The sequence below is a fragment of the Oryzias latipes genome, chromosome 3 (assembly GCF_002234675.1).
Source record: "Oryzias latipes chromosome 3, ASM223467v1".
Classification (NCBI taxonomy): Eukaryota; Metazoa; Chordata; class Actinopteri; order Beloniformes; family Adrianichthyidae; genus Oryzias; species Oryzias latipes.
Genome location: NC_019861.2, coordinates 15,682,942 through 15,696,379, shown reverse-complemented (window position 1 = coordinate 15,696,379; position 13,438 = coordinate 15,682,942). Strand labels below are relative to the sequence as shown.

The window sequence follows — 13,438 nt, the reverse complement described above, 5'->3', positions numbered from 1 at the left end:
ATACTTGTGCTGTTGAATTAAAATTTTTGCATCAATAATTGAACTTTTTTTATTATACATATATCAGCATGTCATTGGTATTTTAACTTGACCAGTGGTGTAGCGCAGAAATAAACCCAAAACCCCTATTTTCTAAATACTTGCCTTTTGGGCCAACTCTGAAGCTCTTTGTTCAAACTCCTCAATTCGAGCTTTGTCTGTGCACACCTCTGGAAGCAAGGAGTGAATAATTGAATCGCGATTAAATCTGAATGGGAGTTTTTGCTAAAAATGGTCACTTACCTAAGAGGTGACTGAAATCAACATCTAGGCGCTTTCGGTAAGTGAAATCTGGATCTGTCCCACTACGGTGCAGCACAATCTGAGAAATACATTCTTCAATAATCTTGAAGTACTGGGGCCTGGAAACAAACATGCAAAGTTATTTAAACCAAAAAAGTAATTAAAGAATGACAAAAAAACAACAAGAGACGCACTGGTTTTCAGAATGGAAGCCAAATGAATTAAATGAATCAAAATTATAAATTCAGTAATTACCCAAAAAATGCAGACAAAAAACCTACAAAGTTATTCCATCTTAAGCTATGTTCACACCCTCCTCTGCAACACGTATTCAAGTCGCCACTTTTGATGAAAAGTCAATACAAACGCACATAGATGCACATTTTGGGTTTCTGGCGTTCAGAGCGGTGAATAGTAAACAGTAGAAAAAGAAAAAGAAGAAGAAGCCCCTCCCTTCTTGCTCAGTGTGAACACCATGGACTATACCCGTGTTCAAGAACCCGCGTTTAACATGTTCTTGAATGCACATCACATGTTTGGTGTGTCTATAGCTAGAGACAAGATTAAAATGCAGTTTAAGGGATTTGGGATCATTTGTTTAGACTTGAACTTCCAAAGGGAAGAGAAGGCATAATACTGAATACACTGGAAATATTAAAAACCTAAAGCAGTAACTTTGATTAGAATCTGTCTGAGTTTCTGAGTATCTCGTCAGTTAAGTTATTGCTCAGTGAAAATCAGAGTATGAATATTAAGCAAAAAAAGTTATTTAAAATGTTCCATATTTAATGTAAAAGTATAAAATCCAGACCACTGCTTTTGTTCATTCCAAGGAGCTGACTGAAACACAAACCTTATAAGTTATAAGTTATTGACTCCTTTAAAATGTTTATTATAATAGGTATTCTATTTGTTTTTATTTTTCTTTACTTCTCAAAAACACTGCCTTAAGTCATCTTAGTATGACTACTTTAATGTTGGATATGTTGGTCACAATTGACTCAGGCTTTCTTACAATGATAGATTTGAGATCGTAGATTTCCACTGTATGATTTGAGTAAAAAAAACTTTTTAAAAAAGGAGCCTAGAAACTACAGTAACCCCTCAAGTCCAAAAAATATTAAGAAAATGTCCAACCACATACAGCCACCAATGTCTTTCAACAAAGTTTTTCAAGCAAAAAAAATGATATATATTTTTTACATCTTATGGAGATGGACTAAAGAACTTTTACTTTTGTGTCTGCCACCATTATTATAGTTTTCTAAATAGATGGTCACAAAAGTGGCAGGGACAGAAATATTAGTGCCAATTCAAACAGCACCAATGCTGCATAATCTCTAAAGCTGCAGAAAATTAATCAAACTGAAAGAAGTGCCAGACAAATATAGATTTTGGTGAGAAAAACTGCAGATAATACATTGGATATTCTTATGATCAAAGATCCATCTTTTGATCAACCTGGAGTTTGAATCACAGACAGCTGCGAGTGAGCCCACGTAAAGTAAGCCTTTGAAAAGTGCCATTAATAGGAGATGAGAAACGCTCGTGAGCTTTGGTTACTGCAGATGGTCCAGAGATGAAAGAAGAAGCATTCTCTTTGTTAGCCAAAGTCACTGAACAGGGCTTAAGGCTGAGGGAGCTAGAAGCAGGCAAAACAAATCTATTTTAGCAAGTGCACCCCAACGGCAAAGCCTTAAATGGATGGGGACCTTTACTTTTGCCAGCATATTTATGAAATGTAAAATTGTGTTACTGCCAAAACAAAATCACTTTTCAATATCATTAACTTGAGAGGGGTTATTACTGTCTTCTCTGTGAGACAAAAAAATAGGATCTACCATGAAAGGAGCCTTACCACTGAAAGGACATAATTAGAAAACAAGAGAAAATCCATATCAATGACATTTACTGACACGCATCTAATAAGCGAATGACGCATGAAAAGCATTAAAACACTCATCTTTTACCTGACCAAGTAGTCATTGCGTATAAGCGCCAGGTGCTGCAGGATAGAGAGGAAATAGGGCTCTGCATTGGTGTCCTTCACCATGCTTTGCACAAAGCTGAAGACATCCCCCGCATCAGTGCAAAGAGTCAAGGACGCACAGCTGAATGGAAAGACTTTCATGTAGCAATTGGAGTTTTTTAACAATAATGTACAGGGGACTGAAATAATGAATCAAAGAACAGTGGTTCGGGGCTGTGTGTGTGTGTGTTTTAATGACATTAAAAATAGCTACAAGATCAGACATTAAATGCGTCTTGAGCTCCGGGTTTCTGATTAACTAAAGGATATTCCAGCTCACTCCTGATGTCTTCCAATCGATGAGAAAACTCCATCATGTCTTCCTCTTTATGCTCCTCAAACACCTTCAGCTGGATGTCAAGGGCCTCGTTCCTGATGGTTCCTAGTTGCTATGGAAAGATTTGGGTTAAAAAATAAATAAAAATGAAAAAGTGAAAAAATAGAAAGTGTTCGTCACAAAATGAATGACCAAAAAAGGCTCAAGATTTAATAGTTGGGGAAAAAAGGGATGCTTTCGTTTTAAGTAATTAAAATGACTTGATTTTACGCACCATTCTTCATTATGAAATACAGGTATGAGCGGCAACGTTTCACTTTGATTTATGTCTTTCTTTGGCAGCAACAGCCACATTATTTACAACGCATAAACATGTTAAGCAGATGATATAAAAACCGGTTGGAAGATTATTAGCCGAGACACTACAAACATTATTGGTTTCTGGCTGCTGCACATACTGAGGACGTGCAAACTCTCCTGTGTCTTTCATAAATTATTTGCTGGAGCAAATCGGCAATATTTCACAGAAGTGGACAACTCATTTAAATTTTAATACGAGGTGAGAGTCATTTTAAACTCTGCGTGTGCGTGCTGTGTGCGTGGTTTGTGGTAATGTTTTGCTTACCGGCAATATTTCTTTGAGGCCGCAGCGCATAAATTCATTTCTAATGTGCAGCCTGAAGTCCAGCTCATCGGGAGATGTTACGAGGGCATTGATGAGCTGCATGCATGCTACCTGCAACATGAAGGGTACAAAAGCCTGGTGAGAGAAAGGGAGCTACAAGGGGATGAGTTAGAGAAAGAACCTTAGAATGAGGTGCCAGACCGTTCCTCGCACAAGTTGATGTAGAGCATACCGGCTTGCATTCTAAATGAGTAATGTCCAAGGAAGCAGAGGATCATAACTAATGCATGTCTATTTTTCTCCAGTCACCAACTGGTGGCAGTGATTTTAATATTAATGCAACAACTGCAGACCCAAACATCCAAATCTAACTAGCAGTCAATTTAAGGGCAAACGCGTCCGCTTGGACGGCGTTTTTTCCACCCCCCCACCTCTGAGTTTGTTTTGCAGAGCAGAGGCTGCTGCATCCTGTGATTTTTTTTTTGCAACAAAGTAAAAAAAAAAAACACAAACAGAAAAATCTGTTTTGATCAGTTTTAAAATCCATTAGCGTGTGAAAACACTGAAAAAATAAAAATAAAAAACCTATTCAGATGCATTACAAAAATCGTAATAAGGAAAATAAAAATAAGGAAAAATAAATAAATAAATAATAGTAAAAAAAAAAGAAATGATATACATCTTTATGTCTGCCACAATTGCAGGCCATGTTCTCCGAATTCTTTTTTCTATCACAGCAGACAAATAAAGTTTGGAGTAAAGGCCTCCTGTGTTAAATCAAAAGGGGGTTGTGTCATTTTTGGACACCCAAGGTGTATATTTTTGACCTCTTTTTGTGCTTGAGGCTCCTACTTTGTTTTTATTAAGTTCTATTAAGAGAGGTTGAGTGGGTGGGTTGGCATGGGTAAAGGAGGAAGTCGTAAAAATCACAAAAACACAAAGGCAGGGACAACAAAAGAAATAGAAGTGGCTGAGGTATATTATTCTCTTTATGATTTTCAAAAATGTACCAATGAGGCGGAATGTGAACACAAACACACACATTTACACACTGAAACATTATATAATTCAAGCATATAAATGTCTGTGTGTAAGAGGGATTGGAATCAGCTCAGGCGAGTGTCAGTTTGTTTAAGTCTACAATGATGATATAGTATCTAAAATTCGGGATATAATAAGGCAGGCCCCCTAGACACCCCCGCACCAAGCCAAAGGCAGATCAGGAGGTGGCAGTTGCAGTATGGGCCCCTCCATAGACCCAGAAGCATGGAGGACCAGCCCGAAGGGCCTCTCAAACCTGGTCAGCTCCAAACCAAGCAGACAGGCCAGGGCTGGAGGGACCACAAACAGAGCCCCCAGTGCCAAAGACCAGACAAGCCCACCCAGGGTCCAGTACAAGACCCCATTCACCCAAAAGCTTCAACTTTACCTTTGATTGAACAAAGCAAAGCAATAATGAGGCTGATCTTAATAAGTCAAATGCTTAACTAAAATACAGTCTTCTTGTTGATTAACATCTTGTTCTGTTTGGCACAAATATGCAGGAATTATATTTATGGTACTGACAACGATCTGAACTTTCAAATTAACTCTTATTTAAGTAGGGTCGACTATTTAAATATACTTTGTATATTTGTGTGTTTGTGTGATTATGAAACTTGTTTAACCGTTTAAAAGTCTAAAAGACATTACAGTTTTTTATTTCTCAATTTGATTCGTAAACTAACCAGATTTGGCCTAAACTAAGACAAAGAGGAACAGATTTCATACTAACCTGCAGTTGGACCGAGCGATCTCTCAGTCCTCGCACAATGGGACTGAACCTCTCAATGGATCGCCATTCTCCTGCTGTGGTGATAGCCTCCAGAATCTTTTCTAGTCTAAGTGAGAAAATTAAACATATGAGTACTTGACTTGAATTAATTCTGTTTTTCTTTTTCCTTTTCTTTTTTAAAATGATCATCATCGAGTCAATTTACCGGTACTTCCATTTGTAATCATGCAAACAAGTTCTCGGTTCAGTCGTTTTTGATTGTATCAAGTTTGAAAAAATTACAGACCCATTTGTAATAAAGGTATTTTATGTTAGGGGGTTGCACAAAACCATTTTTTGTAAATAATGAATAAACTTGTCATATTCCACAAATCACAAACTTAGAAAAATTCCCCAGCAGGCCGCCAGAACTGGTACAATATATAGATCTGCTTTAAAAAACAAAAAAGTTTTTCTTTTTTTTTTTTAAACAATTCAGAGAATTTGAGACATACGTGTTCTCTTCGCCTACAATGCAGATGGCGGACAGCAGCTTTACCACGTCAGTCATCATGGCAGAGTGGGTGGGGTCGATGACTCTGGCGAGTAAAGAAAGGCTTCTCTCTTCTCCTAGAATTCGATCCAACCCATACTGCAGAAAGAACATTAATCAGAAATGTTTTAGATAAGCTAAGAAAACATAACAAAACCACAGTATACACTACTAAACTAAAAAAAAAAAAAAGGTTTATTTGTAGGTTACCACAAGAATATTAGAATGCTTGTTTTTACATTCCAGAATAAGTCTGCAGTTATTTCATGTTAACAGGAAGTTTAGGTGAAATTAGTTGAGCAATTCAGCACAATAAACTGACAACTATACAAAAAATTTGACAAGTTATTTTCCCCCCCACATTCAACAATATTATAACTTCTGTATAACTAATAAATACCAGTGTCAATTTGCATTTTTGTGTAAAACAATGTGACTTCACATTTTAATCACTAGTGTCAAGAAAAACTATTTCACCATTAAATGTTTAAGAACACAGCAGGTAAAGTTTGAAAAAAAAGTATACTTTTAAAAACGGTAAAAAGGAGTCTTCTGCTTTTTATATAAATCCATTTTTTTTTACATTTAGAAAACAATTTTGTAAGTGGTTGTTGAAGTGTGCTTTCAAGCATAAAAGAGCAATTACTGTTTGTTTTCCTCTTCAGTGTAGGCTTTATACTACAAATGTCAATACAAAGTGAGTTAAGCAAGTTCTTTGGTATTTACGTACTATTCTTGGCCTTTGAAGAATTTGGCATTTTAAAGTCAGTGGCTGCTACTGTAAAAGCACAGACATTAAACATGGATTTCTGCATACTTCTTCTTGATCCAGTAGAGACTCAAACTAAAAGTAATAGAACTGAAAATTTATGATACACAGCGGATGTTCAAAGCACAATTTCAGAGCAGTGACTTTTAGTGTGACATTATTATACCACTGGTATCAGACAATAGCAAGAATGCAAGCGTGCTGCACGACAGAAGACGGTACAGGAAGAAAAGGCTGCACTGACAGCTGGCAGCAAACACCTGTCTCCTTGGCATTGTGGGTACCTCATGTCCCAAGATGCATCTCAAGCCAAGGAAAGGTCTGGGATGACAGAGGGGCCTACGGGTAAATGCCGGTGTCTGGCGCCTGTTGAGACCCAGGATTACATGAGACCTTACAGCAGCATTTGTGCCAAAGGGTCTGTGTATCTGTCTCTGGTGAGTTTTTGATTGATTTTTTTCTTGCTTTTTTGTGGCAACTCGTAGACTTGGAGAGAGGAAATGCTATTAAGGAAAAGATCTTTCCCAACCGAGACAGTACTTTGAATTGCACCCAAATCAATATTTTTTTTTTGGTAATAATCACTGAGCATCTGTGGCACCATTTTATGGCAGAGTAATGACATCAGTTCAACATGTGTTTGAGTGTTGAGTCTTAATTATGTTAAACAAACCACTAAAATTAAAAACAACATTAGAGGTTCTTTTTAAAAAAACTAATTTTTTACAAATTTGGTGCAAATCACATTTTTTTACAGGCAGATAATCATAGAAAAGTTTTTTTTTCCTTATCTACACAAAATAATTTAATACACAAACTTTTTGTTATCACTTTCTTAATACATTTCTTGTTCTTACACAAAACTTATTAGGATAGTTATTTTTGACACAAATACATGTGTACTTGAACAAAAGATGCATAAATTTTACTTACCATAAACATTAAAAACTGCAATTTCTAGAAGTTTAGATTAAGAGCATGTTTCTAAAAATGATGAGTTATATTTGAAAAGTTAGGTCAGCAAACACTTTGTAATTTAGAATCGACATTGTAAATGGTGTGCACACTGTTGTGCATTGATGAAAAACCAAGGCAAGCCCCATTCACTCATGAACACATGATGGAAGCCAGGCTGCCAACATGGAACCACCAGTGTCTTGCCCAAAGACATTTCGAGACATGGCCAGGCAAGATGGGAACCAAACCTGTGACTGATCAGAGGCTGACCGCTCTAACTCTGCACGACAGTTGCCCCATTTTAGCAAATAAATGTATTGCTAACACTGAAAACAAATTTGATGGCCTGAAAGCTTTTTGTTTTAACAACTCTTGCGTTTGTTACAAGCTATTTGTCACGTTTGATGACAACTGTTAATAACTGTCAAACCAATCAAAAATTGCAACCAATACTTAAGAAACAAATCTCACTCCTTTGTCTCACAAAGCAACTGCACCATCAGAGAACCAAAAGAAAAAAATGAAAGATTTTGAATTGGATCGTTATGAAAAAAGGTTTCTACCCTGATCCATTTTTGAAATGACTTACTTTATTTTGGAATCCTTACAGATTACTGGTACGTGCTTTCAAACAGATGTCCAATTACAAATGAATTGTATTAATTAATTAATTTCAATAACAGATGTTATTTAAATTAGTACCTTGTTGTTCATAAAGGCTTTGAGACACTGGACAACTTTATGTTGGTTCTTTTTATCGATCTTCTCTTGCCTGTGGATATAACAGATCAATGATAAGGAGTCAGCTTTTACGTAGTCTAAACTGTCAACAATAACACATTAGACAAAACGCAGTAGCAGACAATCAAAAGCAGTTAAATTGAATGTGCAAAAGAAAAACACAAAAAGTTGCTGTGAAACTATAGTAAAACAAGAGTTTATGTATGAACGTACGGCTTCTTGAGTAGCAGTCTCTCCAATATATCCAGCAGCAGTCCAAGGCCCTCGTGTCCAAAGCTCTGCACCCAACTGAAAAAATAAGATTTAAAGAAGCAAATCAATACCGCAACAATGTTAGATTGACACCTGACAGAAGCTGCTTCATCCTAAACCACTGTGCAAAGCTCAGGCAGAACCCTTCATTCAGAATTCAGTACATTGTGCTGTACAGAAAAACCAGCAGTAATAAAAGTTTGACTTTAGTTTTGACACAAAGTTTCTGTTCAAGTTTTACTTATAAATGAAAACCTTAAATGGCACACTTAACAAAAACCACATTACCATACATAAAACACTAAAAGTCTTAAAACAAAAAAAATGAAAAATAATTTTTATGCAAGATATGTGGTTCAAAAGGTCAAAAAAATAAATAAAGAAAATTAAAGCATTCACGACTGACAGGTTAAAAAAAAGGATGTGGATGAAAAAAGCTGTTTTGAATAACTGCATTTATTCTACAAAACTTCTGCTACATCTATACCAATTGATTTATTATAAACATTTTTACTTAAAAACCCAATAAATCCTTGCAACCCTACACATTAGTGCAGTGAAAACTTCATAGCAAACAGTTTAGTACAATCTGTATTTGAGGACATTGTGGTTTTCAAGTGTTGGTTCTAATATTCACTCAAATAAAAGATAATACATATATGTATTAGATTAACATGTTTATTAACTGAAATATTTTTTTTTATTTCCTAATGCTTGACTTGGGCCAATTTTCATCTACACTTCACCATTTATTTCTAAAAAACACAACACAAATTTGATGTTATAACAAAGTTAACTTATGTAACTATAAACCGTAGTTTCTTCTGTGGTATGCATCAATTACAGTTCAGACAGTACTTATCTTAGCACAATTTACCAAAACTGCATTTTACAATTTAAGGAAAATTTTAAATCAGAGTAAGGAGATGCACTTAGAGAAGTGATTTGCTGGTCTAAAAAGAGGTGAATGGCCAGGCTTGTTCCAGCTGATAGAAAGACAACAGCAACTCAAATAACCACTAGTTCCAACAGAGGTCTGCAGAAGAGCATCTCTGAAACCACAACACGTCCAACCTTGAGGCAGATGGTCTACAGCTGCTGAAGAAGACCACACCAGGTGACACTCATGTCAGCTAAGAACAGGAAATAGAGGCTACAATTCACACAAGATCACCAAAATTGGACAATAGAAGATTGGAAAAACGTTGTCTGGTCTGATGAGTCTCCATTTATGCTGTGACAGTCGGATGGTAGGGTCAGAATTTGGCAGCAACAATATGAAAGCATGGATCCATCCTGCCTTGTATCAATGATCAAAATTGGTGGTGGTGTCATGGTGTGAAGGATATTTTCTTGGTGCACTTTAGGCCCCTTAGCACCAATTTAGCATGGTTAAAACTCCACAGCCTGCTTGAGCCTACATCTCATGATGGCAACTTCCAGCAAGATAAGGCACCACATAATAAAGCTCCAATCATCTCAGACTGGTTTCTTGAACATGACAATGAGTTCGCTGGACTCAAATGGCCTCCACAGTCACCAGATCTCAAGCCAACAGAGCACCTTTGGGATGTGGTGGAACAGGAGATTGTGGATCATGGGATGTGAGGCCAACAAATCTGCAGCAACTGTGTGATGTTATCATGCCAAATAGACCAAACTCTTTGAGGAATGATTCTAGTACCTTGTTGAATATATGCCACCAAGGATTAAGGCAGTTCTGAAGGAATATGGGGGTCCATGTTTTTGGACGGTAGGAGGAAGCCAGAGTCCCCAGAGAAAACTCACACATGCACGTAAGAAACATGCAAACTCCACGCAGAAAGGTTCCCCATAGGTGTTTTGTTTCAGGTCCCCCGGGTGGAACTTAAACAGGGGGCATTCTTGCTGTGAGGCAAAAGCGCTAACCACTGACAAATCTATTTGGCAATCTAAGTAATCCTTTTTGCAAAATTATGAATTAAATAATTTAATTTTTGTTCTTTGGATCCTTCGGATGAAGACGGCTGGGCTACAGCAGCCTCTTCATACATTTATGAATATAAATATAAATATATAAGTATAAATATATAAATCATTGATCGTAAACCCCTTTGTTAGGTAATTGTTGAAGAACATCAGGATTATTTTATAAACATCTAAAAATTTGGTGCAAATAACTTTTTAACACAGAACTTCATTCCCATCTAAACTTTATTAAATTCAATAATCAATTAAAAAAATAATTTTAAAAAATGAATCTGTACAAATGCGATTAGCAATTAAAACAAAACCCACAAAGTATTATTAAAAAGACCAAGGAAGATCAGCCCTTCCTGTTTTTTGTTAAAGTGAATTTAGTCAAAGCTTTTAGAAAAAGATCCTCTGGTGGTTTCCACAGGCAGATAACTTTTGATCAGAGGAATATTAATTAAAGTATAAAAAACATCAATCAATACAGATTGATTTTACCTTTCTTTTTGGCGATTTTCCTTGAAGAGACATAATCCAACATTCACTGTCTAGGGGAAAAAAGATGCTTTTTATTCCAATAAATGGAAAAGCCAAGACCCAGGTTTCACCTCAGTTCTGCCAAGCTACATAAATGACTACGACAAAAAGATTTATAGAAACATGGAAACTGAGGAAGACAGAGAACACTGAGGCTATGGAAGCCCAAGAATGAGATTCTCATATTTCAAATCAAAGAGTGGCAAAATATTTGAGCCTGAGCTTGTAACCAATAAATTATAGAGCAGGTAGCATCTCAAAATAAACAACATTGTTTAAGTGCAGTTGCATGCATCATTATTTTTTTTTTAAAGGGCAAAACAAAAAATGAAAATACAGCAAAATATAAAGAATAACTGCCCAAAAAAAGCAACAGGCCTTCCCATAGAGGGTTGGCAGCAAAAACTTATGTTTTAGTAAAAAAGTGAAAGGAGAAAATCTGAGTGATTGATTCAAGGCTTTCCAAGTTCTAAGGGTTTAAAATTCTTTTCTTCTTTTGAAGATCTCAGAGGCCACCAAATGTCAAAAAAACAACTTTATTTCCAGAATAAATGATTCTGTAAGTGAGAATAATGTTCTTTTATTTCTTTAATCAGAAGAGCGTAGTTAAAAAAAAAAGACACCATTGCTCCAAACATAAAACGTGTGGTATTTATCATTTAAGATAAAAAATGTTTAACAGGTTCTTTAATAGTTTATCTTTCCTCTACATATTAAATCTAAACATCAAACAGCCTGTAGGAAAATATGGTTAAAAAATCAAGACAAGTTAAATTATTTGAAGCATTTAAGCCTAAGTCATGTGCGCCTGTGGGTTTTTGGGTTGTCTGGGTTCGTGGGGGGTCATAGAGAGGTTAAGGGAAGTTTCCTTGAGGTCTGTGCGGCCACCTTAAGGAACGTCATGGAAATGGAAGTAGCATTGCCGTGCGTGCGGTAAGTGTAGGTGTGCTGGTGATACGTGGTATTCATAGGACACTCTCGAGATGCCCACAGAAACTACGCTCTGATTGCTTCATTTCCTCATTTCTAATAGTCAGGCTGCTCCACAAAGAGCACACACCTATCACGTGAACAGCACTGACAGGCTCATTGGGGGGGATTGAAAAAAAAATCTGGGAGACACGCCTGCCTCTCACCTTGCATAAGTGTTCGCTACAATCTGTTGCTTTCAGCACACCCATAGAAAAAAAATGTGCAACAAGCGATCAAAGATCTTTAAATTTCTTTTTTAACTTGTCCTGTCCAACAGCTGAGCAAACAGATGAGAGCTGAAGGCCTCTTGTGTTCGACATATTTTACTTTTACAACATGGGGTCATGAATCTTCTGACACACCAGATGTATATTTGAATAAACCCCTTTGGTAATTTAGGCTAAACTTGATTCATATTAATTATATTTATAACAGTTATTTGCTGGAACGGACAGAAAAGAAAAGGAGAGTAGAAGAGAGAGGGATGTTAGTAACGGGGGGAGGGGTAGGAAGGTGATTATAGAGGGGGGGTGTTAAGCATCATAAAGCAACATGATGCTGGAGGTTTCTAATCATTACTGTCAGGTTTGGATGTAATACAAATCTAAAAGGGGCGGGGTCTGTCCACACACACTCAAATGTTACAAGCATTCCTTTTGGCTCCAATAATCTTCATATTCAAACAGGTAAACATGGACATAATACAGTTAAAGTTCGCACACGCATACTTATGCATTCAGACTAACACATGTGAAACATTTCATTCAGTCACACAAACTATTTGTGCAAAGGTGAGATAGCACCTGTGCTCGAGTGAGTGTCTAGGTTTTTCTGAGGTGGATGGTGGAATGTAAAAAGAAGGGAGAGTACCCAGTCCTCCCCAAACCAAGAACTCTGCCGCAGCAGCAGCAGACCGATAACCCCCTTCCATGAGAAACAAAAACAGTTATGAATCAAAGAAAAAAAAATCACATTAAAAGGCGCCTATTCTGGCTAACTTCATAGTCAAGTTAGATTGACTTCCAACAGCATCTCAAGAGAATACCACTAAGGTTTCCAGGCAGTTAAGCATAGTATTGCACTTCACTAAAGTGAATATGAAGCAAGAAAAAGAAATTACTTTTAATGTATAGTCACTAGTATAGCAAGTCGGCCGACTACGAAATCCCTACGGAGGGAAAAAAATTAAGAAAATAAACTGATGTAATAACAGTTAAAAATGTGAGATGAATATGAAATCACTACATATAGTAAACAGTAAATAAGGAAAATATTATTCATGACCAAAATGGTGATCAATAACAGGACAATGAATAACCAGTATACAAGTAAATGTATAGCAAAACAAAATTAAAGGAATCAAGATTGGTTTATAACCCTATCACAATCCAGATTTCAACATGATGTATGTTTTGACGGATTTTATGTTTGTACAATTACCGGTGTGAAGCCCATTGAGACAGGTGTGTTGTGATAATGGGCTATATTAATAAAATTGAACTGAATTCAATAGAATGTTTGAAATGACTGGGCAGGATCGGAAGAAATGCAAGCGATGCACACCAAGGTTAAAAGTTGTATATTTTTAATTCCCTTTTTGATCTTTGTAGAAACCCAAATGTTGCTTTCCATATAAGTGCAGCCATGGATTTTTACATTCCCTTCACAGATGTATGATGTAGGATAAGTATGAAATTTGATTTTTTTTTTTTTTTGTCCCTCTACATGTATAGGGTCT

General features: G+C 36.5%; 1 protein-coding gene across 5 annotated transcripts in view; it reads right to left on the bottom strand.

The window, feature by feature from the left end:
- The window catches only part of diaph3 (diaphanous related formin 3), a 125,168-nt gene that overhangs the window by 102,057 nt on the left and 9,673 nt on the right, over positions 1–13,438 (bottom strand). For all 5 annotated transcript variants that reach the window (XM_023953384.1, XM_023953386.1, XM_023953385.1 and 2 more), the window contains 9 exons: positions 8,200–8,274; positions 7,948–8,017; positions 5,482–5,618; positions 4,988–5,093; positions 3,214–3,324; positions 2,582–2,700; positions 2,253–2,369; positions 283–401; positions 145–209 (listed from right to left, as the gene is read on the bottom strand). In XM_023953384.1, the coding sequence (XP_023809152.1) occupies positions 145–209; positions 283–401; positions 2,253–2,369; positions 2,582–2,700; positions 3,214–3,324; positions 4,988–5,093; positions 5,482–5,618; positions 7,948–8,017; positions 8,200–8,274 (919 nt within the window). The remainder of the gene's footprint in view (positions 1–144; positions 210–282; positions 402–2,252; positions 2,370–2,581; positions 2,701–3,213; positions 3,325–4,987; positions 5,094–5,481; positions 5,619–7,947; positions 8,018–8,199; positions 8,275–13,438) is intronic.